General features: G+C 42.8%; 1 protein-coding gene across 1 annotated transcript in view; it reads right to left on the bottom strand.

Annotated features, from left to right (window-relative positions):
• RGS20 (regulator of G-protein signaling 20) overlaps window positions 1-19,586 on the bottom strand; it is a 76,118-nt gene extending 56,532 nt beyond the window's left edge. The window contains exon 1 of the mRNA XM_012661450.1: window positions 19,422-19,586. Coding sequence (XP_012516904.1) covers window positions 19,422-19,586 — 165 coding nt within the window. The remainder of the gene's footprint in view (window positions 1-19,421) is intronic.
• Window positions 19,587-27,407: the final 7,821 nt, after the last annotated feature.

Below are 27,407 nucleotides of genomic sequence, written 5' to 3'. Positions count from 1 at the left end.
TCCTTTCCCACCTCCCAAGTGCCTGGGATTCTACCTGCCAGAGGCACAGAGCTGGACTTGGCTACCGGATCCATTGGAATAGCTGTCTAGGGAAGACTCAGATAGTGGCTGAAGAAGGCTGAGGGGTCCCGATCCCACCTCAGGCTGGTCGGGGAAAGGGAGTAGCCGATTGGGCTTCGGATCTGCTCGGGGGAGTAAGGGACCAGTGCTCCACGTTGGGGCTGTAGACCCCCTATCCGCACTCCACGTGTCCATTTCGTTCTGGGGAACACAGGCCCTTCCACCTCCACCTGTTGCTTAGGTGGCAGCAATGAGGGTCTTCCCCCCACGTCTTGGAAAGTGGAGGGACGCATTGGTTTAGAAGTCAGGAGCACAGGGTTCCAGACTCAGCTTGGCCACTAACTTGACGACTAGCCGTGGGAATCTCTCTTTATGCTTTGAGTTCATGTACTTTATTTATAAAGTAAAGGAAGTGAACTCAGTGGCTTTTTAAGATCACCTGTCTTGTTCAGGCTCTCATCTTTGAGATGCTGTCAGGGCTTCCTGGTGCACTAACGTTTAGTGTAGTTGCAAACCGGAACCTAACTCGGCCAATCCAAACACCCCCCTCAAGCAACACAAAAACCAATTTAATCTGTGTGTGAAAAACAAGAGTGGCGGTTGCCAAGAAAAATGAAGATGGAGGCGGGGAGCAGCGAACAACAGTGACAGGGCGGCGAGGGGGCTGGCGCGGTCCCGGGGCGCGGCCGCTCTCCAGGGTCCTGAAGGCGGAGCGGTCGCGTGGGCCTGGCGCGGGTGCCTCGCCCTGCAGTCACCAGCCCTGGCGTGTTTTCTCTCCGCGGTGGAAGTCTTGTGGGAAGCGATTGTCGGGAGGAAACCTAGCAACCCGTTCCCATTCACCAGGCCCTGTGGGAAGCTGCCAAGCGCTGTGGCTGATTTGTCTTTGGGTCATTTGTATGCGCTCGGGTGAGTCGAACTTGGTTTGCATTTCCGAGTAAGTTCACACTGTTTCAGTTCCCTCATTCCCTTTCCTGGAGAATGGGGTCGTTCTAGTATTTTCATTCTCCTTGTTCAGATGCTCCCCTCCTCCACTTTTTGGCAAAGTGCATTTATTTTAGGGACTGGAAGTGGGAGCCGGAGAGGCAAGAGCCAAGAACTCACTGAAGGTGGGGAAATGGGTGAGTTGGAAAACACTAGTAGCTGGCTTTGGCGCCCGGCAGCAGAGCCCCCGCCTTGGTCTCCGGGGAGGAGAGCAGGGGACGCCCCCTCGGGCTGCAATGGGGGCGGGAGCTCAGGCGGCGCCCAGCGGGCTCTGTGCGCAGGAACGTCGTCGGCAGAGACCCTGCGCCAAGAAGCCCTAGCTCCGGCCACCCGAAGCCTAACTGAGCCCACCCATGACATTCCCGACCCCACGCAAGGACTTGCACGAAGCCAGAAGTGCCGACATTGAGTGCCTGGCATACTTCGGTGCACGCCCAACTCCGAGGGCCCGAAGGAAAGGCTGCAAGGGCATTTCCCAGAATTTGCCTCTCCAGCTGGGTTTCCAAGGGTTTTGTGAGAGCGTGGGAATGGGACGTGTAACCTGACCCTTCTCCTTTCTCCCCTCGCCCCAGCGCCTCTTCCCGAGTCCCTCGCAGGCCCCTCCCTGGCACGCTTCACTGGGCATTTCGCTTCGGGGCTGTGCTTCTAGACGGAGACGCTCGTGGGGGCAGCGGTACAAGTGTTCAGGCAGAATAAAAGTCCCAAATCCGATTTCAGAAAAACAAAGCTCGGGATCCTTCGCTCCTCTGGAGACAGGCACTGTTTGCCCTTCCCCACGCGCGGCTCTGATCGGCTCCTGCGCTGCGCCCGGTTCCCGCCCGGGCCCGCTCGCTGTGGGACGGCCTGGCGAGCGGCGAGTGGGCGGGTGAGAAGCACGAACGGTGTGGGTGCTGGAATCCATCGACTCCCCTGGCTCGGCAAGGATAGAGCCACAGAGTTATCAGGGTGGCTCAGAAATTCCATCTGAGAGGTCCGAGCAAAGACCTTGGCTGCCTGCGGTGCTGGTACCAGATGCCAGAGACCCTGTCTTCCTTTTAGGCCAGATTCTAAATGACAGTCTCAGGGTTTCACTAACACGAGCCACAGAGTAGAATTATCACGGAACCTACCTGTATTCCTGAAAGCACTGGGCCTTCCTGAGGAATCCAGAAAACTTAGGGAATACTCTATTCTGATCAAATAGCCACTTCCCGATGAGTCACGTTGGCCTTGAACAGTGACGAGAGAGCCGCTATGCAGACTAGAAAATCCCGACATCCCAGATCGATAGAAACAATGTCTCATTCTTTTCAAAGGCAAATTGAAGATTTTCTTTCACACCTAAATAGTACATTTAATAAAGGGAGCATGTATAGCAGAATAAACTACTCTCCTACCAAAATTTCTAAGGACCTTTAGAATTAAAATCAAATGTTATAATGGGATTTGAAGTTAGATTTAATTTTATAAAATGACCTACTTTCTCCTGAACTTTCTCTCTCTTAAAAATTCTACTTTGCTGTGGTTTAACCATATTATACATTTTTACTTTATGGTATTTGGAGACATAGTTCTTCCACTTGGATCTAAGAATCTAGCTGACTGTTCTTAAAAACTATAAAGGCAAATCTTCGTCTGCATTGACTATAAATCAAGCAGATTGGAAGGTGGCATTATAATAATAAATAAGCTAAACAGGTCATGGCTATTGGAGTCACAAGTTAATCTGAGGCCAACCAAGCTATTAATAACATGTTTCTATTGTTAAGGTTCGTTTAGAATCTCAGTGTTCCTAGTGAAAGTACAACTGTTAAAAAGAATATTTCTGTAGCTCATAATTAGTTCTGACTTCATCAAACTCCTGGGCTCAAGCGATCCTCTTGCCTCAGTCTCCCAAGTATCTGGGACTACAGGTGCATGCCACCATGCCCAGCTGGTTTTTCTATTTTTAGTAGAGATGAGGTCTGGCTCTTGCTCAGGCTAGTCTCAAACTTCTGAGCTCAAGCAATCCTCCTGCCTCGGCCTCCCAGAGTGCTAGGATTACAGGCGTGAGCCACTGCACCTGGCCATCCATTCTATTAATAACTTTTAAAATCTATTTATGCCTAGGGCTTATGGGGAGATGTCATAAAGATATGTACTGGAGGCAATGATAGTGAGGAAGGAGGGGCTGGGAATGGACCAGAGATGAGAGCTCCTTAGATGACATGTATATCTGGGCAAGGGAAATATTTAAAGGCTCTGTCTGCCCTCCCCACTGATACTGCTGACAAGGGAAGGGCTTATGGTAGGAAATGGGCTTTATTTGAAAACTTACTATATCCAAAACTGAACTCTTGATTTCCCCTCCAAGCTTCTCCTCCTATAGTCTTTGCCATCTCAGTAAATGGCAGCTTGATTATTTTTGTTCAGATCAAAAACATTGGAATGTCCCAACTCTCTCTTTTTAATACTCTCTTGTCAGATCCAACTGCTTCTTATATTCGCAGGTATTACCCTATGTCACAGGTTGACTTGCACAGCCCAAATTTTATGTTATCTATACTGGGGAGTAGTACCTCAGAATATGACCTTATTTGGAAATAGGGTTGTTGCAGATGTAGTTATTAAAATGCAGGCCACCCTACTTCAGTATAACTGGTGTTCTTAGAAGAAAATTTGGACACAGACATGTGCACAGGGAGAATGCCATGTAAACATGAAGGCAGGAAGTAGGGTGATGCATCTACAAGCCAAGGAATGCCAAATATTGCCAGCAAACTACCAGAAGCTAAAAGGAAGCATCAAATGGATTCTGCCTCAAGGAATTTGGCCTCAAGATTGCAACATAGAAATCCTGCCTGAGTTTCCAGCCTGCCTGTCCAGTCCTATGGATTTCAGACTCAAGACTGTACCATCAACTCTTACTTGGATTTTCAACTTGCTGGCTTGCCCTACAGATTTTGGACTTGCCAGCTTCCACAATTGCATGAGCCAGTTCCTTGAAGTAAATCTCTCTCCATCTCTCTCTCCACTCTCTCACACACACGCACGCGCGCGCGCGCACACACACACTCTCTATTGGTTCTGGTTTTGAGGGAACCTTGGCTAGTATAACCCCCAAACTGGTCTTTCTACTGCCCTTTGCCATGTTCCCTCTTACAATCTAGTCTCAAAACTGAAGCCAAAGTCTTCCTTAAAAACATTGGTCAAATCATGTCACTCTGCAGTTCCAGGCTTTTTTTTTTTTTGAGACAGGGTCTCACTCTCTCACCCAGACCGGAGTTCACTGACATGATCACAGCTCACTGCAACCTCCAAATCCTGGGCTCAAGCAATCCTCCAGGTTGAGCCTTTTGAGTAACTAGGACTATAGGCATGTGCCACAATGCCTGGCTAATTTTTTAAAATTGTTTGTACAAGTGGGGTCTTGCTATGTTGCCCAGGCTGGTTTGAACTCCTGACCTCAGGCAATCCTCCCAACTTGGCCAGGATTACAGGCATGAGCCCCTGTACCCAGCTCCAAACTTTCTATTGACTTCTCTTCTTACAGTGAAATCCCAAATCCTTACACTAGCCCTCAAGGCACTACATTAATAGTCCCACCTTACCACTAAGATCTCTACTTCCTACAAAGCTACAAGTCCCTGCAATATTTTTTTTCACATAGCACTTGTCACCATTTGACATACTATGTATTCACTTGTTTATTTGTGAGAAGTAAGTAGTAGTTTTGTCTCTTTTGTTCATTGCTGTCTCCATAGAGCCTAGAACAGTGCTTGGCCCTTAATAAAATGCTAATTAATATTTGTCAGACAAATGAATTAGAAACAAACTCAAATATTATTCAGCCATAAAAGTGATACAATTTTGATACATGCTACAACCTGGATGAACTTTGAAAATATTATGTTAAGTAAAAGATGCCAGACACAAAGAGACAAATGTTATATGATTCCATTTATATGAGTTACAAGAACAGACAAATTCATAGAGACAAAGAGTAGAATAGAGGTGAACAGTGGCTGGAGGGAGGGAAGAATGGAGCATTCTTGTTTGATGGATATAGAATCCTTGTTTGGGAAGAAAAAAAGTTCTGGAGATAGTGGTGACAGTTGCAAAACGTGAATGTGCTTACTGCCACTGAATTGTATGCTTAAAACGGGAAAATTAGTGAATTTTATGTCATTTATATTTTACTAAAATTAAAAAAAAAGAGCTCTGGAAACCCTTTAAAGTGTGAGCTGAGAGGAGCCTAAAGATGTCCATCCAGGGAGGAAGAATGGCTGAGTTAATCATTCTGAATTCTGCCATTGAGTTTTCACCTATCTCCCGGATTCCCTCACTTTGATCTCTCTGCCGTCACTCAGTGTTGGGAAGAGAGCCTCGCCTAGTTTCATTCTACTTCTAGCATGTGGTGGAACATAGGTCGTGATGTGGGGGAGCAGAGAGAGAAGAGCTGACGCAGGACCAGACGAAGAGGCGGCTTGTGAGCCACTCACTTATTCCTTGTTTCCACAAACATTTATTCTGTGTGGCAGGCACTGTCCTAGATGCTTGGGATTCGAAGTGAGTGAGAAAGAAAATGGCCTGCGCTCGCGGTGTGGTGCGGGAGAGCGTAGTCAGAGTCTGCATGGGCTGAACGAGGCAAGCAAGTCATGGCAAGGATTTGGGATTTTATTTTAAAAGCAACAGGAAGTCACTGAAAGGTTTTAAACAAGAGTAAGATGATCTGATTTATAATTTTTTAAAGATTCCTTTGGCTACTGTGTATTAGAGTGAAGGAGGGGCAAGGGTAGAAATAAGAGAGAAGATGACTTGGACAGGTAGGTAATGGGAATAAGAATATAAAGAAATGGATAGATTTAACAGTAATGTAAGTTTTAGAGATAGAATTAACAGAATTTCAGATGAATTGAATGTACAGGCTGAGAAAAAGGTAATTAAAGATAATTCCTAGGTGGTTTTCTTTCTTTTCTTGACTTGAGCAGTTGAGCGGCTTGCTGAAATGAGGAAGGCTGGGGGAGGGAAATCAAGAATCCTGGTAAAGACAGATTTCTGAGATGCCTGTGAGTCACTCACATGGAGATGTCAGGGAGGCTGTTGTAAAAGAGATTGAGCTCAGGGTAAAAAGGTCTGGGTAGGAGTCTAGATGAAATTCAGAAGCATTAGCATAAAATGATATTTAAAGCCATTGGAATTGGGTAAGATCCCTAGAGACCAGGAGAAATTGAGAGAGAGAGAGAGATACTGGATCTACTTAAGGAGTTTGAACCAGATACAGGTAGAAATGGAGATCCACTCACAAAATTTAATCAGGAAGTTAACAGGATCGTGTGTATATTTTGGAAAGATCTCTCTGTCCTCTGGTGTCAGAAGCCAGCATGACCGGAAGAGGGACCAGGGAAGAGGCTACTGCAATAATTTTTTTGAGAAATGATCATGACTGGATTTAGAAAGTGTTCAATGGGGTAGAGATAAGTAAACAGATCAAGAGACAATTTTGAGTAGTGTGGACAAAATTTGGGGATTGACTGGAGGTGTGAAACGAGGACGAGAGCAAGGTCAAGGATTATGCCTCCAAGTTTCTAGGTTTGAACCGGGTGGATAATGGGGCCATTTAATAAGATAGAAAACTTAGGAAAAGAAGAGATTGGGGAAAGATGAAGGATATTGCTAATTTTGAAGTGCCTACTAGACATGTAAATCTAGATGTCTAGTAGACATTTGTACACTTACATGTGGGCTGCAGCAGACAAAGCTGAGTGGAGCCGCCAACCCACAAAGCTGTCTGGAAGCCACCAGCACAGCCAAGAGCAGCCGGGCACAATGAGTCAGGGGAGGACAGAAAAAGGCCAAAGTCGAAAAACTAGGAAATTCCCAATATTCCAGAGTCAATAAAGGGAAGGGAATTTGCAAACGAGGCTGATAAAGAGCAGCCAAAGAAGTTGGAGGAAAACAAGATAAAAAGAACACCGCCTATTACAGTCCCGGCACTGTTCATGCGGTATGTCATTTATTCTTTAAAATAAATGCCAGCAGGTAGTAGTTTCATCTGCATTTTACAGAGGACTGTAAAGCCTTCAGAGACTCAGAAAGGTGAAATAACCTAACCAAGGAGTTATATCCAGACAATAGCAGAGCTAGTTTGAAGGAATGTAAGCAAACCCTGGTCTATCTGGTTTCTAACTCTTTAATCTTTAGTAACGTGAACAAGGGTGTGTGTGTGTGTGTGTGTGTGTGTGTGTGTGTGTGTGTGTGTGTGTACATAGACGACCTCTGGGAGGATGCACAGAAGCTGATAAAAATGAAGAGTGGTTGCCTTGGGTGGGAGAATGGGAGTTGGCAATGGGCGGGATGGAGACTGACTGTGTTGTGTTCACCTCATTCTTCCGAGTGTTGTCACAAAGAGTCTGTGACACAGTCTGAGTTGTTTTTAATGTTTGACCGTTGGCAGCTTTTAGTCCCCACCACTGCCCCTGCCCCTGTTGCCCCACATCTGGGTGAGCTGATGCAAAAGGCCAGGGGCTCCCTCCTTTGGCAGCAGCTGCAGGAAGCGCAAACCGTGAGAGTCCCGGCCCTTGCAAAGGAGAGCCCTCAGCTCAGCCCCCGTGAACTCCAAGCCACGCTTCTTTCTCTGCTCTCTCAGCCATTTTTGGACTTGCCCGGGATCCTGCCCCACCCTCCTCAGAGGCTTCCTTATGTGACCAACAAACTTTTCTACGCTCCATTGGTGTGTGTAGCTTCACCAGTCTTGACATCCCAACCAAATTTTTGGTGTTGGCGGGGGGCGTCTGTCCTGCCCACGTGTTGTAACCATGCATTATATTAGCTCACAACCTTAAGGCTGTGCTGTTCTTATTTTGAATACTCTAATATAGAAATGTGAATTACCTAAAAAAATTTAAATGGCAGGAATACCAAGGGTCCACGTGCCAAAGTCCTAAGGTTCCCAGATCTGCCTGGGCTTTCTCTCCACTTTTCTTAGGTGTTGGCTCATTAAAAAGAAAAATCAACATGAAATAAAATAAAGCCTGTGCTTTTTCTTCTGTAGCATTCTGTATCTTCAGAGATCAGGAAGGGAGCTATTACATGCAATATCAGAAAATGGAAAAGAAAAATTTAAAACTCATTTTCAAAGCTTTAGTGATGTTTTTCTGGGATTTCTAGTTCTATAAAAATTGCATTTGCCTAAACTACTATGTTTTCTTATCACAGAGGTTTAAAATTTTAAAAATTTAGTATGCATATCTACATCTACATATTTTTTACCAAACAAGCCACTGCTAGAGAATACTAGGCAGAACTCTAAAAAAGCTCCACTATACTTTGCATTCTTACCTTTATCATAAAAATAATCGACATTTTTTGCCCTGAGGTATAGATATTTATAAAATTTCCCGTATGTGTTATTTCAATGCTTATACCTCCCCCCAGCTATTCAATGAATAAACTGTAGACCAGCGGGGTTAGACGATTTCTGTTAGAATTTGTAAGGGGCAGAACTGTCCCACCAACTTCTACCTCCTGACTATGATGCTTCTTCACACCACACCCAGGAGACACAGTCATTGTTTATTGCTGCCGATGACAGTAATCTATGACAGTGACATTATTGATTCATACTTCCCCGGTGCCTATGATAGTTTCTAGGTGTGATTAAGAATTAAGTATCTTTGACCACATTGTCTGAGACCAAAATTCTAACTTTTCATTCTTCTCACAGTAATTCTTAGTAAGTAATGTAAATTCCACGACTAATTACTAATTCCGTGTTTACAAACCCACACTGGAGATTGAATTACTGACTTCAGTTTTATAGGTACTGGAAAGGTTAGTGTCATGGCTGCTACTTCGCCACCTTCTTTAGTAAACTGATTAGTTCTCTGAGGTTCTAAAAAAATAATGTAGCTTCCATAACGATCTGATTTACCTAAAACAAGGGAACAGTATTTTAGATACCGAAAGGGCATTAGAGCGTAAAGAAGCCCCTGACATTTTAGATGGTGAAGAATACATACCAAAGTGAAGGCGTTAGGAGAATCTGCCTCACGTAATTTCAGACACCTTTGGTAAAGTAAATCCATGGAGTCCAGAGTATTGTTAGTTTAAAAGGAAGTGCAACAGAGCTGGAACTCTGTCATTTCCTAAGTTTCTATTTAATTATTTATTTTTTGCAAGAAAGCATTCTAAAATGATTGACAGTCATTGTCTAATATGATTGTAAATCGTGAATTTTTAACTTCATATACAGTTTTTCTTAAGAAAATATAAAGCAAGTCAACAAGGGTTCATGCTGCAATATTTCATCCTAAGGCTTTTCAAAGATTGACGTCAGTGACTATGAGAAATGAAAAACCCTCTCACTAGAACGCCAAGGGCTGTTGGAAGTAAATGCAAACATGAAAATGCTGCGTGGGAAGTGCAGGGGACAGAGCTGCTCAGAATAATTTTTCAAGACCTCTTTTTGAGCTGCCTGTAGGTAAGATGTGAGTTTCACACTGCTGTCATTTGAGTCCTGATGTTTTCCCAGGCTCTGCTCCTCTCCCAAGGTGCCCAGTGAAATGAGGGAAGGTTGGCAAAAGCACAGGGCGGCGGAAAAGCCATGGGTGGAGGAGGAGTGCAGAGTCAGGAGATGGAGAGCCGACCACAAGTTTCCTTCGTGATGTTGGATATATCTCTGTACTTGCCTGGGCCTCAGTCTCCTCTTCTGTACCATGAGGGATTTAGCGAAGATGGTCACCCGGGCTTCTAACCCAGCTTACTTCTGGGTTCAATATGGCGCCCATCCTCTAATACATAATCAGTCTCCAATGCCCCCTCTTGGAACACACATATCCCAACCCCAAAGCTTGGCCCTACCTTAAAGTGGAAGCAGAGCAGAATCCCCGGAGAAGGCTCCAGAGCCAACCTGCCTCTCAAAGTGTGCTCCTGCCAGTATCCCCACGGCGACGTCCCCAGCTGTCTTATTACGATGACAGTGGCCTCCCAAGCAGTTCCTGCCTTTGCTCATACACAGCACCTCTGACCACTCTCACCTCTTCCCCACCCTGCGGACAAGTGATCTTTCTAAAAGGCGAATGTGGTCATGTTACTTCCCGCCTTTTAATCTCTCAGGGGCTCCTCATTTCTCTGCAGGATGAAGTTCAAGTGACTTCATGTGGCACCAAAGACCCTTCATGATTTGCTGACCTGTACTCTGTCTACGCATCTCTCACTACGATTCCCTTGTACTCAAAGCACCAGTTGTATTAATGTTCCTTCCGTTCCTAAAATCTCCTTGTTCACTCTCATTCTTGGCACTTTGCATCAACTGCTCCCTCTGCCTGAATCACTCCCCTTTCCAACTGCCTCCTCTCCCTCTCCCAGGGCAATCTCCCACTTATCCTGCCAGTCCCAGTCCCGGCTTAGATGCAGTTTCCTTAGCGAAGCTCTGCTGAGTTGGGTTACCTGCTTGTAACGCTTTCTCGTACCACAGCACTGGCTGCTCTGCATTGTGAGAGTCTGTTTCCCTGTTAGACTCTGAGCTCTCTGAGCCTCAGTACTTTGCCCTATTTGGACCTGTGTCTCAAAACCCTACGCAGTACTGGGACAGAACATGTGTTGCGTGAATATCTGTTAACCGAATGAAATTCGAAATGACATGGGTTGATAATTGTTGAACCTGGGTGATTGGCACATAGGGTTTTATTGCAGTATTTTTCTTTACATTTATATATATGTTTGACTTTTTATAATAAAAATATTTTTAATAGATGCGATTTTAAATTTCTAAACAATGTATCTCATTTCTTCTTCAATTGTAGTAGGTGAGAGCCTATGAGATAGAAGCTGCCACACAGCGTGAGCAAACCTGGAAGGTGTAAGGCTTGTTAAGACAGCGCTCAGAGAAGGCCTGACGCCAAAGGGAAGGCTCCATTTGTCCCCAGGTCCTGGGGCCGGATCTCCCAATCTCACGCTCGTGGAGCTCGACAACCAACAAACGAGGCGGCAAGAACAAGGGAAGGCATTGTCCTGTCCGAAGTGGACAATTTGTGACAGGGCTCGGGGAGGGTGCCTGGGCTTTGTAGCTTTTCCAGTAGTCCCTAATAAACCGCGCTTTGTGTTAGCCTCCTCACCCCGGCTGCGCAGGGCTGCCCTTCTGTGTCTTTTTCCCTCTTCCTGCCTGGCTGCCGGGAGAACTTGTTAGCGGTCATTGATTTCTGTGAGTTGGACACAACTGAATTGGACTACTTTGCTTGGCATTTTAAAAGGAATGTTTTTCTTGGGGAAGTTGGACATTGGCACTGCTATGCAATTACCCGTTTTGGGGGCCATTCAGGATTAATAATCGTTGTTAATTTCTTTCAGGGCATATGTAGCTTGAAGAGGTCAAGAAATAACGTGCTCTCTCTGAGTAAGGTTTCATCCACACAGTGGGAATGAAGTAGGGAGATAATGCATTTCTATCTACTAATCAGTTGGCCAGTCAGCATTAACCGGGCTCTCACTATGTGCCCAGTAAGTGCAAGGCCCATCTTTAGATGGAGATGACTAGGTTAACAGCTACTGTGAGAGGAACTGGCTATAAACCAAGCACATAGGGTTCCAGGGGTTCCCAGGGTGGCAGCACAGGACTAAGGGTAACCTGAGCCCACAGATGCAGGATTAAAAAAAAAAAAGTATCTGATTTTTTAAAAAGCCCTCATCTTTGTAGCTTGCCAGCATTTTACATGCATTATCTCATTTGATTTTTTTCCAAAGCAACTCATTGAAATCATGGGTGAGAAGTATTATTATCTTGATTTTATAGATATTAAAAACCAAGACTCAGAGAATGAAATCCAACTTAGACCTGAATTCAAAAACCAGCTCTCGCCATTTCAAAGACATTGCCCTTTATGTCATTTTCCTGCTTGGTGGCAGTTTGTACCTGGCTCAGCCAAAAGGACGCATATTACTGAGCTATTTCAATTGATGAAAAAGGATGTCTTCAAGTAATCAAACTTTGTTACAACTGAGCTTCAAGTTTTACTGGAGGGAAATGTTGCAATGCTGGGATTTCCAGCAGATGTCAGCATGCACCATTCTCCCACTCCCTGCTTTTACAGCGTACTGAGAAAGAAGAGCCTATCTCCCTCTCGGGCTCCTTGGAATGTCTGTTGCATCTGGGCATGAGGCAGAGAGACGAGAGCAGGAGCTCTGAATCTTGACTCAAGGAGAAGGAATTTGAAAATGCAGTGAGCCCTCTGGTCCCTCGATTTCCTAAAACCCAAAGGTAACCTTGTTTTCCTCCATTGTTGATTTCATATGTCTAAAAATCAGCCCGTTTCTGATGGATGAACCACGCAGAATTATGACCTGGCTTTTGGCCAAGATTGCATAGACAAGGAGCAGGTTTGGGGTGAAGAGAGGACCAGGGCGCTGCACCTTCTCCGTAACCAGAAGCAGAAGCCAGGTCATCGCTGCTGGATTTAGACCAGGCTGGAGTGTGGCTTCTGGACAGGGCTAGAAATAGCCCCGAACCCCAAGCCTCTGGGAGTTCATTCTGGTGGCTCTAATATGAGCATTCCTTGTAGATTTCATGAGCAGGAGCGGTGTATTAATTCACTCATGTCTAAGTGCATATGAATTTAAACTTTATTTCTTTTCCTAAAGGGAGGAACCAGGCCAGAATGAGAGAATGAGCTGCCTCGGGTGTGCCTGGGGATGTTGGGGAAAGGCCTGGGGTGCGGGGGTTGTGTGTGTGTGGGTGGGGGAGGAGAACTTCTCGACCTCCCAGCTCGGCTGGGGCTAATAGACCCGCTGCCTAAGGGACCCTCACGTGCCTTCTGTCCCACACCCTCCTCGCCTTCACTCTGTCTCTCCTGAGTGTTGTAGAGAATGCACATGGGACAAAGGCTGGCCCCCCAAAGCCAACAAACAGTGGGAGATTTCTGGCTTTCTTCTCCAGAACTGCAGCTCTGGAAAAGGGGAAACTCACAGACCTCAGTGATACTAATAAGTTGTTAAAAATAGTCAGTTGCAGCTATTTTTTAGAAAAGACAAAATCAGAAAAAAAGGAAGCCATAGTACCTGGCTTTTATTTGCTGATCACATGCTTATTTTTTAATCCAGCAAACTTGTTCCACAACAGAACTCTCTATAAAATTATTAATAACTGCATGTCCTCCTTGGATGGTGTAGCTGATAATAAAGCTTCCTCTTCAAACGAAAACTTCAAAAATATATTCCTCAGAACATGTGATCCTCTGGACAAATGGTCACAATGAAAGCCTTAAATCAACTTGAGGAAGTAGAGAGAGCAAATTTATCACTGATTTCAGAAATGTGGTATGAAATTTGGCGATATTAAATGCTTTGATCATTTCTTTGAAATAATATTTTATTCATTTCATTTGGTCATGTTTTGCTCTAATATTTTTATGCAATTTCACACTTGATAACTTAGAGCCACAAATATTCCTGTGTGGTTGGGTCTCAGTTGATCCCTACAGGGTCAGCTGGCCTGGCTCAAGCAAGAGAGCAGAGAGGGTCCCCCAGGGCTGAGGGTCTAGTGACTCCAGACTTTAGTTTTATGGGAGCCATCCACAGATACTTTGCAAAATATCTGGTGGTGGGAATGGGTGATAAACAAAGAAGATAAGTGCACTTATCTCTGAGGTGTGATTATAAAGCTTGTGAATGATAGATATAAAAATGCCTGAACTCAAACATCCAAATCAGGGCTGTCTACTTCAAGTGTCATGATTAATTTGGGAGGCCTATAAGCTGGTTTAAAGTTGCAGTCACTCAAAACATGTGCTGGACAACTCCTTGAGATTGTTTTGCAACCTACGGAATGGCCAGGGCTAATGGATCTAGAGGTAGATCACATTCATACTGCGCCACATTCTCTCTTGGGAACGTGAGATGAGAACATGGAGATGCTGTGGTTAGAGGCTGCTGGTTGGTGTTATGCTGTCTTTCCAGCATCTTCCACAAACTCCTGGGCTGAGGTTTCTGAGCTGCTAGCCTTCTGCTTCCCTGCTATTTCCTTTTGTCTTCTAGTCATATGCAATTTGAACAGAGTTACAAATGCATAAAGACCATTTACAATATTTTACTTCATTTTCAATCTTATTTTGATAAAAGTCCTTGGAATGATCTACTACTTGAAAATAAATCATTATAATTTTTAGTGTTTAGAATTCAAAATCATATAAGCAAAACATATTCTTGTTAAAAAACCTTTTATATGTTGATATCAAATCAAATAACTTATGTAGCTGATTATTTGGGTTTTATTCTTGAATATTTGAATATATGCCAATTGTCACTACATTGTTTAAACTATTATCCTTTCAACATATTTGCTCCATCTTAAAATTCCTTTTTCCAGTTATTTTATTTTATTTTGTCTTCTTTTTTGGAGACAGGGTCTTACTCTGTCCTCCAGGCTAGAGCTCAGTGGCATCATCATAGTTCACAGCAACCTCAAACTCCTGGGCTCAAGGGATCCTCCTGCCTCAGCCTCCCCAAGTGCTAGGGTCACAGGCATGAGCCACTGCACCCACTCTTTTCAGTCATTTTAAATACAGTAGTTTTGCAACCATTCTGTAGAAATTTCTAAAATAAACTCTTAAATGACATAAGCTTGATCTAAATTGCTTTTTCTCATTGAATAGAAATAAATGGTTCTTATAGAACCAACAATAACAAGTTTACTCTGTAACATTCCCAATATATTAATAGTTCATCTATACTTTAACCTTGCAAAAGGCAAAACTTAAATATAAATTTCTAAAGTGTTTGCAGCGATTTTATGGCTTTGTGAAGGCTGGCTTGATTTCAGCAGGGAAGCCAGCATGATTTTATGAGAACTTTCCAACAGTGGAAATGATACTTAGATATATTTCTTTTCCTAACTATTGATTTAAAATCCAAGAGTTATAAAATTTGTGAAAAAACCAACCAACCAACCAGTGTACTAAAGCTGGCCAGGATTTTTAAAGTATGCCTCTTAGCTTTCCACATAGGATCTTTTGCCATTTTCGAAGATTTTCCTGAAAGACCAAGATGAATTGCGCTGTCCTTTGGATGTTTGCTAGGTAGCGTGCACCAGTGGCTCCCACCGTGCTATAGACATAGAACACGGAAAGTTGCATTATTTATTTGTTATTTAGTTTTAATCGAAAATTCTAAGCTCTCATCTTCAAGATTCTTAAAAACAAACTTATTATGTTAATTTTCAAAATAGAAAAACTGAGTGACTAGGCTCAGGAACTTTCATATCCATCACCCAATCCCAACATTTAACTACATATTGCCAATTCTGCTTCATCCCTTACTCTTCTACTTCCCTCCTTGCTGGATTTTTTTTTTCTTTTTTTCTTTTTTTTTTTTTTTGAGACATGGGCTTGCTTTGTCACCCAGGCTAGAGTGCAACAGCGTCATCATAGGTCACAGCAACCTCCAACTCCTGGGCTCAAGCGATCCTCCTGCCTCAGCCTCCCGAGTAGCTGGGACTACAGGCATGCGCCACCATGCCCGGCTAATTTTTTCTATTTTTAGTAGAGACGGGGTCTCTCTCTCGCTCAGGCTGGTTCCCTGGATTATTTTAAACAAGTTGCAGATCACACATCACTTCTTCTGAAAACACTTTCAGCGTTTCCTACTTCTTTTGGGTCTGTTTTTGGTTTTAAAGCATAACCACAGTCTCCTTTGAGCTGGATATTCTTTAGACAGTTGAGGAGGCGCTGCACACGGTTCTCAGGGCTCCTCTGCCTACAGGTTAAATGAAATGGGGCCACATTAACCATAGCAAATAATCCTTTGAGCTTACCCTAGCTGATCACGGCAGACTTTCCTTCATCTTCCTTACCTGGGATCTTCTCAATCATTCCTAGAAGTCTCCACGATGAATCTCTGTGCTTTAGCCAAGCTCTCTCAGCTGTCACATGCTAGCTCTCTTTCTGCCCTCCCTGCCTCTCTGTCTGTAGCTCTGCCACCTCCGTCACCTTGCGATGTTACTTTGCCGCATCATTGACTTTTTCCAAGTCAATGTATAACTGAAAAGCACAGATATACATTATACTTTCTTATGTGAATGCATATCTGTACATATCTTTTCAGAGATATTCTTTTCTGATGTATAAGGGAAGATTTTCTTTCTTTCTTTCTTTGCTTTCTTTCATCTGAGTTTTTTATTTATGACTTCTCTTGCCGCCAGCAGGCCTTTCACAGTAAGGTAGCACTCTGTTTCATTGATATAACGGGTTTCCATTTTTCCTCCTCAAAGTCTCAGTCAGAATTTTAAACTGAATGCATAGGTGTTTAGACTAGAGTTGAGTGGATGGTGTGGTGGAGGCCGTAAGTGCTTCCTGGTAACCTGGCTCCTGTATGTTTCCTAGCCTCCTTTGCAATTAGATTAGTCATGGGCCTGGTTCCATCAAAAATGTGAATGTGAGCGTGATCTGTGAGATTCACCCCCCTCTGAACCTTGGGGGTTCATTTGTTACTGTAGCATGGCCAGGCTGCCTGGTTGATGTTCGCAGGTGGTCTGAGTTGAGCCGCCTACTGTGAGGCTGTAATATTTGGACTCTGGTGTTTTTGTTGGTCGAGATGAAAAGTATTTATTTGTTATGAAAACATCATTCATTCCTTAAATTTTATGAAAATTATATGAGGAATTTTAGAGGTTGCTTTTTGCCATTCGCTTTTAAATTGATTACCATTTTCGTTTATTATTTTGAAAGGCATTAGCTGCTATCTTAGATGCTTTATTAAGTTAAGGGATTGTCTAAGTTAGCTAAATAAGAAAAGTCTCTGGGATGATAATAAGTACCTTTTATGACAAGCTGAAACACTATTTGAGTTTATTTTTCTTTTGTTTTGCCCTTTCTTTATTTTTATTTTTAATTAACATGTAATAATTGTATTAATATGTGTTTATTCTAGCCATTTTTATAGGCACTATTTTTTTCCCATTTTAGCCATTCTGCCAGGTGTGTAGTCATGCTTTGCTATGGTTTTAATTTGCATTTCCCTGTTGGCTAATGATGCTGATTATCTTTTCATGTATTTATTTGCCACCTGTGGAAACTCACCAGTGAAATGTCTGTTCACGTCTTTTGCCCATATTCTAGTTGGATTGTTTTTACCTTTGAGTTTTGAGAATTCTTTGTTCTAGATTCAAGGCCTTTCACAGATATGGCGTTTGCAAGAATTTTCTTGCAATTTGTAGCTTGTCTTTCATTCTTTAAATAGTGTCTTTGGCAGACCAAATGTTTTCAAATTCTGATGAGGTCTAATTTATTGATTTTTTTTTCTAATGGATCATGCTTTTGATGTCTAAGTCCTCTTCGCCCAGCCCTAGGTCACAAAGATTTTCTCCCACTCTTTCCTCAAAGTTTTATAGTTTTACAAATAGTTGTACATTTAAGCCCATGATTCATTTGGGATTAATTTTTATATAAGGTGTGAGGCTTAGTTTGAGGATTTTTTGAGGCTTTCTCATTGGTCCCTGGACATCTAGACACATTATAGCCCACGTTCCCTCTCTCTGCTTCTGCACGTTCTTGATCATCGTTTCATGTCTGCCTTAGGTTTCGCCCCTTTCATTCTTCCATTAGGCCTTTTTCAGTCACCTTACCCCATGGTCACATTTTGTCCTTGATTTCTTACTGCCTTGCTGATTGAAAGCACGCACAGTAATTACATAGGTACCCTATATTAGTGACATGAGTTAATGCGGATAATATATGGGTGTGTTTGTCTTTCCCAATATATTGTGAGTCTCTAGAGAGGAAGGAGCATTCCTTTCTCTTCCTCTTTGTTCCCTGCAGCACCTTGCCGAAGGTTTTGCAGTTAGAAAGGATTCCATGATATTTGCAGAATCAAAAGGAATTCAGTGCTATCATTCTTGTATTTGCTAGAAGAGGGATATGTCTTCTCTTTCTATATTTAGATGCAATATAAATTTTTTGTTTTTTTAAAAAAGAAAACCAAGTGAAGGAGCCAGTAACATCCCAACTGGAAGCTCCCTTCTCCTGTCACCTGCTGCTGCACAGGCCTGGACCTGTTTCCCCTGGTTATTGAGGTCAGGACAGCAGCTCTGGCTGCCCGGCGCCGGCACACGTGCCTGTTCAGGATGCTGTGGGCGAGTGAACTGCTGATGCTCAAATACTTCTCCATTGCATTTGCCTGTGATTCCACTTACAGCATACCCCTAGGACGGTTAGACCTTTCAAATTATGTACATACCTGTACAATGTATGTACATATACTACATAAACAATATATAGTTGTTGTTGTTGCTATTTCCTCAGAGTAACCTCCAAATTCTACATTTTAGAAATATCTTTTGTGTGTGTTTCCTACATTTAGATGCCCATTAATTAAGGACTCCTGGCCACTATATCCTATTTCATACTAGTTTCCTAAACTCCTAGTTCTTAGATGATGACGGGGGTATGGAAACTCATGTGTTATTTGTTCACGTATGTCTGAAAGCTTGAAAACAAAGGTCAGTACATTTCTACAGAAAAAACTTCTTAATGACCTTTTTTTAAAAAACTTTTCTTTGGTTGTGCCAATTGGTTAAAATAACATCAGGAAAAAGGGAACAACTAGCGAATTAAACAGGGAATTGGCAAATAAATGATTATTATCAGGATAGGAGACATGGCACAGGAAGAGATGAATATTTTAGGGTTAAGGTATTTGGGTAGGTTTGCTGTAGTAGGATTTTGCAACATTAAATTCTGAGCTCTGCTCACTGTTTGTTAGACATTAACACATGCCCATCTCCCATACCAAATAACTTAAGAGATAGTTCTATTAATAGCTAAGAGGATTTGAAGACTTAAACTGTACTTTCTTCAAAAATACACATGACATTGAGCAGGAAAATTGTCACTCTTTAGAGAAATGATGTTATTACCTATTCATAGAAACTCATGCTTAGAAATTCACCTTAGGACTCCGTGATTTCAGAAAAAACACCCCTTAGCTCCTTAATGTTCTTATAATCCTACATTAGTTTATCAATTTTTTTCTCTTGGAATTTTTGTAGAAAGCAGTCTATACTTTTTCTTTCATTAGTATATGGGATATGATATTTATGTCAGAGAAAAACATCCAAGGGCTAATACCAATAGCTATAAAATCTATGTCTACTGCTTTTTAAAACATTATCTCCAGAAACAAGCAAAAAAACAAAAAAGCAATGAGTAATCATTTGTTTTGATAATGTGAAGCTGTTCAGATTGGAGAAAACTGGATTGACCAGGTAATTATCATCAAGGTTCTACATTTCCCTTGGGGTTGGTTTGAAAACATTTTTGATAGAACATTAAGATAAGTGAGTGCTCGCACTAAAGCTTGCTCATGGTTTTGTGTTCTTTCTGGATTAAGCCTTTCTCTTGTCAAGAAAGAATCATGGATTGTGGAGATCGTCTTACCTTGACATCAGGTGCAGCCTTGGGGTCCCCTTCGTTTTCTGTGGTTTGGCGAATGTTTGCATTGTATCTCTCATCCCTAAACAGGAGCAGGAATTGAGTCCACATGGATGGCCGGGAGGCATGTTTCTGGAGGCACTCTTGGTCGTCTTGGGAAAGCCTGGGCATGTTTTTACAATAAAGGCCCCGAATGAATCCTGTTGCCTGGTTTCTACCAACATTCGCACGGAATCTGTTCTGTTTCTCTTCCTTTGGCTAATGCTGGGCCATCTCCTGAGTCTGCTGGGGGCCGTCCTGGAAAGTTACACTAATCAAAGGAAAAGGATTATCTGTTTTTCGGATCAGTAGCTTATCCACAGATCTTTAATGTTCTATTCCTGGTAGAGCTGCTTATTGTGAATGTCTAAGTACTGTATGTTATGAGTGCCCTCTAAAGGTAGAAAGTATTCCTTATTCATTCATTCATTCATTCATTCATTCATTCATTCATTTAGAGACAAGGTCTTTCTCTGTTGCCCAGGCTGGAGTGCTCACTGCAGCCTCAAACTCCTGAGCTCAAGCGATCCTCCTACCTCAGCCTCTGGAGTCACCGGGACTACAGGTACGTGTGACCACACCTGGCTAATTTTTAAAGAAATTTTTTTGTAGAGACGAGATCTCACTATGTTCCTACCTCAGCCTCTTAAAGTGCCGGGATTACAAGCATGAGCCACTATACCTGTAGCGTATTTCTAATTTAAATGTAATCTGAAATCAAAGCAGAAAGGAATGATCCGAGTGATATACAGCTTAGTATATAATGATAAAATTAAATAGATTGCTTGGAAAAACTTCTGAATTAGTGGTGTGTAATAGGTAATAGTACTTGGCAATCTTGGGCTATGTAATGGACAGGCAGATGGTTAGCCTAATCTTTCCAGGTTTTTTAAAAGGTCATTTTAATAGCTGTCACCTTTGTAGCTAGAAGCTTATGCTAAACTCATACCCAAATTTAAACTCAAGGATTATTATACTTTCTATTTACATCATGTGGAATGAAATTGATTTTTTAATGAGGTAACTGGCCACCTAATGAGTGAGCCAAGAATTGGCTTCTAATACCATACTTCATATTTATAAACTGCTTTATAAATATAAGGTTATTAAACAGAGTGCAAAAATGTAGAATACTCTTCTGTCAAGAGGTGACTAATATCCAAGTAGCTTCTTGGACATGGGATTTGGAGCTGCACAAAGGTGACGGCCCCAGATGTGTATTACTGGGAAGAATGAACCAGAGAAATTTCCTTTTGTAAAACAATCCTGGGCCTCCCAAATTGCTCTATAGAGTCAATGTAATCCCTATCCACATCCCAACTCCGTTTTTTGCAGAAGTTGACAGTTGATCCTAAAATTCATATGAAATTGTAAGGGACCCAGAATATCCAAAACTGTATTGAAAAAAGAGAACAATGTTGAAGGATTCACACTTTCCAATTTAAACCTCGCTACAAAGCTACAGTGATTAAGACTGTATAGTACTGGCATGAGGATAGACATGTGGATCAATAGAATAGAACTGAGAGTCCAGAAACAAATCTGTACACTTATGGTCAATTGATTTTTAACAAGGGAGCAAGACAGTTCAATGGGGAAAGAATTGTCTTTTCAACAAATGGTGCTGGGACAACTGGTTATCCACATGCACTAATATTATGTTGGACTTCTACTCCACACTGTATGCAAAAATCAATTCAGAATGGATCATAGATCTAAATGTAAGTGTTAAAACTATAAAAGTCTTACAAGAAAACATAAAAGTAAATCTTTGTGACCTTGGCTTGGGCAAAGCCTTCTTAGATACAGTATCAAAAGCACAAATGACAAAAGAAAAAATTCTGCTTCATCAAAATTAAAACCTTTTGTGCTTTAAAGTACATCATGAAGAAAGTGAAGGAGCAACCCACAAAATAGGAGAGAATATTGCAAATCATTTGTATGTATAGAATTATTTATATATATACAAAATAAGGGACTTGTAATCCAGAATATATAAAGAGTTTTATACTTCAAAAATAAAAAACCAAATAACTCAATTAGAAATGGGTGAAGTGTCTAAATAGCTATTTCTGCAAAGAAGATATACAAATGGCTAAATAAGCACATGAAAAAATGTTCAACATCATTAGTATCGGGAAAAACAAGTCAAAACCACAATGAGATAACCACTTCACAGCCCAGTGGGTTGGATTTAATTAAAAAGACAGACAATAACAGTATTGGCAAGGATGTGGAGAAACTGGAATTCTCATGCATTGCTGGTGGGAATGTAAAACGTTGCAACCACTTTGGAAAACAGTTTGGGAGTTCCTCAAAATGTTAAACATAGAGTTACCGTCTGATCCAGCAATTCCACTCCCAGGTATCTACCCAAATAAGAGAAACGAAACCGATGTTCACACAAAGACTTGCACACAAATGTCTAGAAACTTGAAATGACCTACATGCCCATTAACTGATGGATAGATAAACAAGATGTGGTGTATCTATACAATGGAGTATTTTTCTGCTATAAAAAGGAATGAAGCACTGACACAAGCTACAGCACGGATGAACCTTAAAAACATTGTGCTGAGGGAAAGAAGCCATTCACGAGAGACCACACAGCCCTGTGAATATACAAAAAACCACTGAACTGTACCTTTTAAACAGATGAGTTGTATGGTATGTGCATTATATCTCAAGAAAACTGTTAAATTTTTTTAAAAAAAGAGGCAACTTCCTCAAGTGACCAAACGCTTCACAGTGGGGCAATAAATCTCGTTGGTTATCTCAGTTTCGGGGGCAGAGCTACGGTTTGGCTGTGCTTTCTGGCTCAGGGTCTCTCACAAGGTTGCAACGAAGCTGTTGGCCAGGTCTGCAGACGTCTCAAGGCTCACTCATGCAGTTAGTCCTGTATTAGTTCTTTGAAGCCTGTCGGGCTAAGGGCTTCAAGTTTTGCTGGTTGTTCACTGGCGGCTGCCCTCAGTTCCAGCCACACCAGCCTCTGCATAGTTCGCAGTGTGGCACCTGGCTTCATCAGAGTGGGCAAGTGAGAAGAACCGGAGAGAATGCAAGCAAGACAGAAGTCAGAGTCTCTTGTAATCTGATCTCAGAAGGGACTCCCCTCACTTTTACCTTATTCTACTCCTGAGAAGAGTCAGCAGATCTAGCCCACACTCAAGGAGAGAGGATTACGTGAGGATGTGAGTCACTGGGAGCTGGGGATCATTAAGAGCCATTTTAGAAGCCATCTCACGATAGTGACCATGTTTTTAAAATGTCAAGTTGTGGGAAGTCCTTATGGGACCTATGGTGCAGGATAATAAAATTAACTTACCTAGAAAATATGAAGCGTAGTTGCCATAAGAATTTAGGGCACAGAGTGTAAGTGAAACCCCGTGTGCTTGCTGTTAGAGCTGCTTCGGCAATACCAAAGCAGTGAGAGGCTGTTGGGGTAGTTGGTTAGAGCATTCTGTAAAGGGGTCACGGCGTCAGTGTTCAGAGTCCCTGTTAGGCCAGACAAAGCCAGCTACTTGCAAATGCCTATTGTTCTCAGGGGGATTGTATGAAAGAGAATGGAAAAACCATTCTTCCATTAAACTAGTAATTTATTCAGTGAGCTGTAAAAACTTCTCAAAGTCCTTGTGCAACTGAAGGTAGGCTGGTAGCATAATACTACTTGGGGGTGGTAAGTTTTCATGATAAATCTTCTAGACTAGGATTTTCTTTGACTAGAATCCTCTGTTTCTATGGACAAATATAAGTTCAATTCACGTTGGAAAGAAAATATTGGAAATGATGTTTATAACATTTCATATATTTTAGACTGAAGAAATTTCTTTGAAACTTCATTTTTCTACCCTCTGATTATTTCTAAGTGGTAGGTTTTCTCCAAACATGTAATACGATGCTATTCTAGAATTGTTAAAGATATGGGACATTAACTTAATTTGATGAATAAATTAATTATTACCATTATTTTTCTCCTGTCAGCACAGTTTTATCTAATGCCGCTTATGTCATTTTTAAATAACAAATCTGGAGCTCAGTTATAAAGAAATTACTAAGTAGCTCAAAGAGTATCTTGCATATGCTATAATATATAATTAGGCAGTTGAGATCACTGTTGTGGTCTGAATGTTTCTCTCTCCAAAATTCCTTCGTTGAAAGCCTAACTCCCAACGTGATGAAATAAGAGGTGGGGCCTTTGTGAGGTCCTTGGGTCATGAAAATAGAGCCCTCATGAATGAAATTAGTGCCCTTATGAACGAGCCCCCAGAGTGCTCCCGCACCCTCTTTCGACCATGCGAGGATACGGTGAGAAGTCTGCAGTCCGCAACCCAGAAGAGAGCCATCACCAGAACCTGACCCTGCCGGCAGCCCGATCTCTCACTTTCAGCCTTGAGAACTGTGAGAAGATAAATTTCTGTTTATAAGCCACCTAGTCTATGGTATTTTGTTACAACAGCCTGGCTGAAGGAAGAAAATCACCAATAGATCCGCTAAAGAAATAATGGAAGGGAGATATGCCAGGGACTACCTGCCTCTTCTCTTCTCCCTGTGCCAGACGATACCTGGTAATGCCACGATGCTGTGAAGCGGCCCCCGCCTGCTCACTGCGTCGTTCCTGCTTTTGTTCCCTCTCTTTGTGCCTCTCTGGAAAGAGGACAGCTTCCTGGAGCCTGCGGAGCCCTGCCGCATCACGCCGGTCTGTGGCTGGCGTGGTCGAGGGAGGACGACATGCAGCTCAGGCCTCGTTGCCAGTTTTGCTCAGTTACACAGAGAAACACTCTCTGGATTTTTTTTTTTTTTTTTTTAGATTTCATGGATATGTAATAGTTGTACATATTTATGGGATACATGTAATATTTTGATACAAGCACACAATAAGTAATGATGAAATCTGGGTGATTGGGATATCTGTCACCTCAAATATTTATCTTTTCTTTGTTTTGGGAACACTCCAAATCTAATCTTTTAGTTATTTTGCAATATACAATAAATTATTGTTAACTACAGTCGTTCTATTGTGCTACTGAACACTCGAGCTTATTCCTGCTGTCTAGCTGTAATTAAGTATCCCCTCTTTATTCCTCCTCCCCACTGCCCTTCCCTGCCTGTGAACCACTGTTCCACTCTCTCCCTGTGAGATCAATTTTTTAGCTTCCACATATGAGTGAGAACATATGCTCTGGGTTTTTCTTGCCATGAAGGAAACTATTTCATCTTAAAACAGACCACATTTGCAAGTGGGTCAAGAGTAGAAAGGAGGAAGAGGACTCCTGCAGAATTTGAGACTCTTTCTCTCTTCTCCTGGAAGGCCCTTCACCTGTTTCCTGATCAGCCGGCCTTGTCTGGGACCGGAGCAAGTGTCAGTCCCCACGCGGGCGCCGCCTGCTGCTCCTCTCTGTGGCCAGCAGCACCAGCTGCCTCTCCCAGGCTCGCAGCCTGCTTCGGTGCGCTTCTGTCATTGCTCTTGCTGGCATTATCTGACTCCGTCTGTGCTCCTCGACTTGACTCTGAGCAACTCCAGAGAAATTGCAAAGGAAACTGGAGTGCCTGGCAAATTTGGGACACCCAATAAATGTGTCTCCAACTGAATGGGAAAGAGAGAGATTAAACAGTCTTCCTCTTACGTTTCTATCTGTTTCCAGGGGCTTCAGTCTCTCTCTGTTGTAAATGGTTATTATTCACACTGTGTTCTGGCGGTGTGATTAAGAGGCTTCGTTTGTGTTGTGTAATTAGTTTGCCTAGGCTAGCCAAACAAAATACCACAGAGTGAGTGGCTTAACAACAGAAATTAATTTTTTCACACTTCTGGAGGCTAGAGGTCTGAGATGGGCGTGTCGGCACGGTCAGGTTCCGGAGAGGGCTTTCCTCCTGGCGCGCAGGGCCGCCTCCTCCCTGTGTTCTCGGGGTGTGCCGATGGAGAGAGATTTCTCGCTCTGGTGTCTCTTCTTTCATAAAGACAAAAATCCCTTCCTGGGGGCCCCGCCCTCATGATCTCATCTACCCCATCTCCTAGTATTGTCACACTGGGGACTAGGGCTTCAACATGTGAATTTGGGGGAGACACATCCAGTCCGTAACATGCTGCATTACAAACTGTTGAGAATCGGCCCTGGCTGACACACAAGTTCCCGACAAATCAGGAAGTCAGGCAGCGGCCCAGGCAAGGCTCGGCTACACTCTCCTTCCTGCCCTTTGCCTGGCTTTGTTTAGGCTCTGTATCCGCGAAGGCAGCTACTGAATGCTGGTTCCCAGAAAGATGTGTCCACGTCAACCCCTGAGCCTGTGAATGATTCCTTATATGGAAAAAGGGTCTTTGCAGATGTGATTAAGGATCCTGAGATCGTCCGGAATTATCCAGCTGTAGGTGTCCTTAGAGACAGAAGAGGAGGAAGCGGTGTGACCACGGAGGTGGGAACTGGAGTGATGCAGCCGTGAGCTCAAGAATGCTGGCAGCTTTCGGAAGCTGGAAGAGGCAGGAAACAAATTCTCACCCAGAACCTTAGGAGGGAGTATGGCTCTGCTGACATCTGGATTTTGGACTTCTGCCTCCAGAAACAAAAGAGAATAAATTTCTGTTTTTTTAAATCCTCCAAGTTTATGAAAATTTGTTATGACAGCCTAGGAATCAAATATAGTCAGAAATCCTTTGTTAGTCTAAGGTAGTGTTTCTCTACCTTTTCTTCATTGTTGCTCCAATCCCAAAAAGTTAAATTAAAATTAAAATTGAATTTAATTTCTCCCTAAAAGAGGAATTAAATACCAAGGAATAAAATTTTGTCAGGTTGGCTTGAGCAATCATGGGCCACCAACCATTGTAATATCTGAGATCCTCCCACCTCAAAAACCATTTTTGCGTAACTTGTCATTTGCCCCTTGGGCTGGAATTAAAGCAGGAAATATTTTGCTGATTTTTAAAAAAAATAACATGAATTCTGTTTTGGCTCTTAGGAGTTTATCAGTATATGATTAGTTTCTGTTTCTCCTCTATGAAAACTATCCCCTTCTAGATTTGCTTTTAAAACAACACTGAGATTTCCACTTCTGGCTAAGACAGAATGGCAGGGACCTAATTTACCCTCCCAGCGGAAACAACTAAAAAACTTGGCTAAGAGTAAGAAAAAATGGTGCCAGGACAATGGACATAAGCAACAAAGGGCAGTGACCCCCAAGTGACAGGAAACAGTACAGCGAGCCCCGAGGATGCCCTGGCTTGCTGCCTGGAGGAAGTTTCCAGGCTCTGGCTCAGTGAGCGGGGACCAGGTAGAGGCCGGTGTTCTCCCTGACCGAGCAGATGCAGCGGGAGTCTGGAGAGGCCAGGACCGTGCAGTTCACGTGCAGACCGTGGTGAGGAAGAGCCGCACAGGGAGAGCCTGGAGTTCTTCAGCGCGTCCCCCGGAGTGTTCAGCTCAGCACTCGTCAGGGTGCTGGAGTGAGGAGACTAGCTGAGGCCAGGGAAAGAGCCACCCAAGAGTCGAAGAAACAGCCCCTTGAGCCTGTGAAGGGCTCATGGAGGCACCTGTTCTTGATGGCCAGCATAGGACGCTTAAAATTCACAAGGCATTTGGAGGTTTGCCCCAGTACTGGGGAAAATTAACCCTACACCACACATGGCTCTGGTCCTGCCTAACAAAGCTTAAAGCAAGACCTCAAAGGATCAAACGGTGGGTAACATAAAAGTACATCCCAGAACAAACCCCAAGAATATTTGTGGGAATAAAAGAAATCCCCACACCCAGTGAGGTAGAATTCACCATATCTGGCATCTAATAAAAAATTACCGACACACGAAGCAGGAATATATGACCCATGACAAGGAGATAAACCAATCAATTGAAACTGACCCCAAATTGACACAGGTGTTGGAATTAGTAGAAATAGTAGCCAAGGACATTAAAACAGTTATTATGACTGTATTCCATGAGAGGCTAGAGGAAAGAAAAAGACATGTTAAGTAGA

Source organism: Propithecus coquereli, unplaced genomic scaffold (assembly GCF_000956105.1).
Source record: "Propithecus coquereli isolate 6110/MARCELLA unplaced genomic scaffold, Pcoq_1.0 Scaffold71, whole genome shotgun sequence".
NCBI classification, from domain to species: Eukaryota; Metazoa; Chordata; class Mammalia; order Primates; family Indriidae; genus Propithecus; species Propithecus coquereli.
The sequence above is the reverse complement of the archived record's forward strand: the minus strand, read 5'-3'. Positions and strand labels throughout refer to the sequence as shown.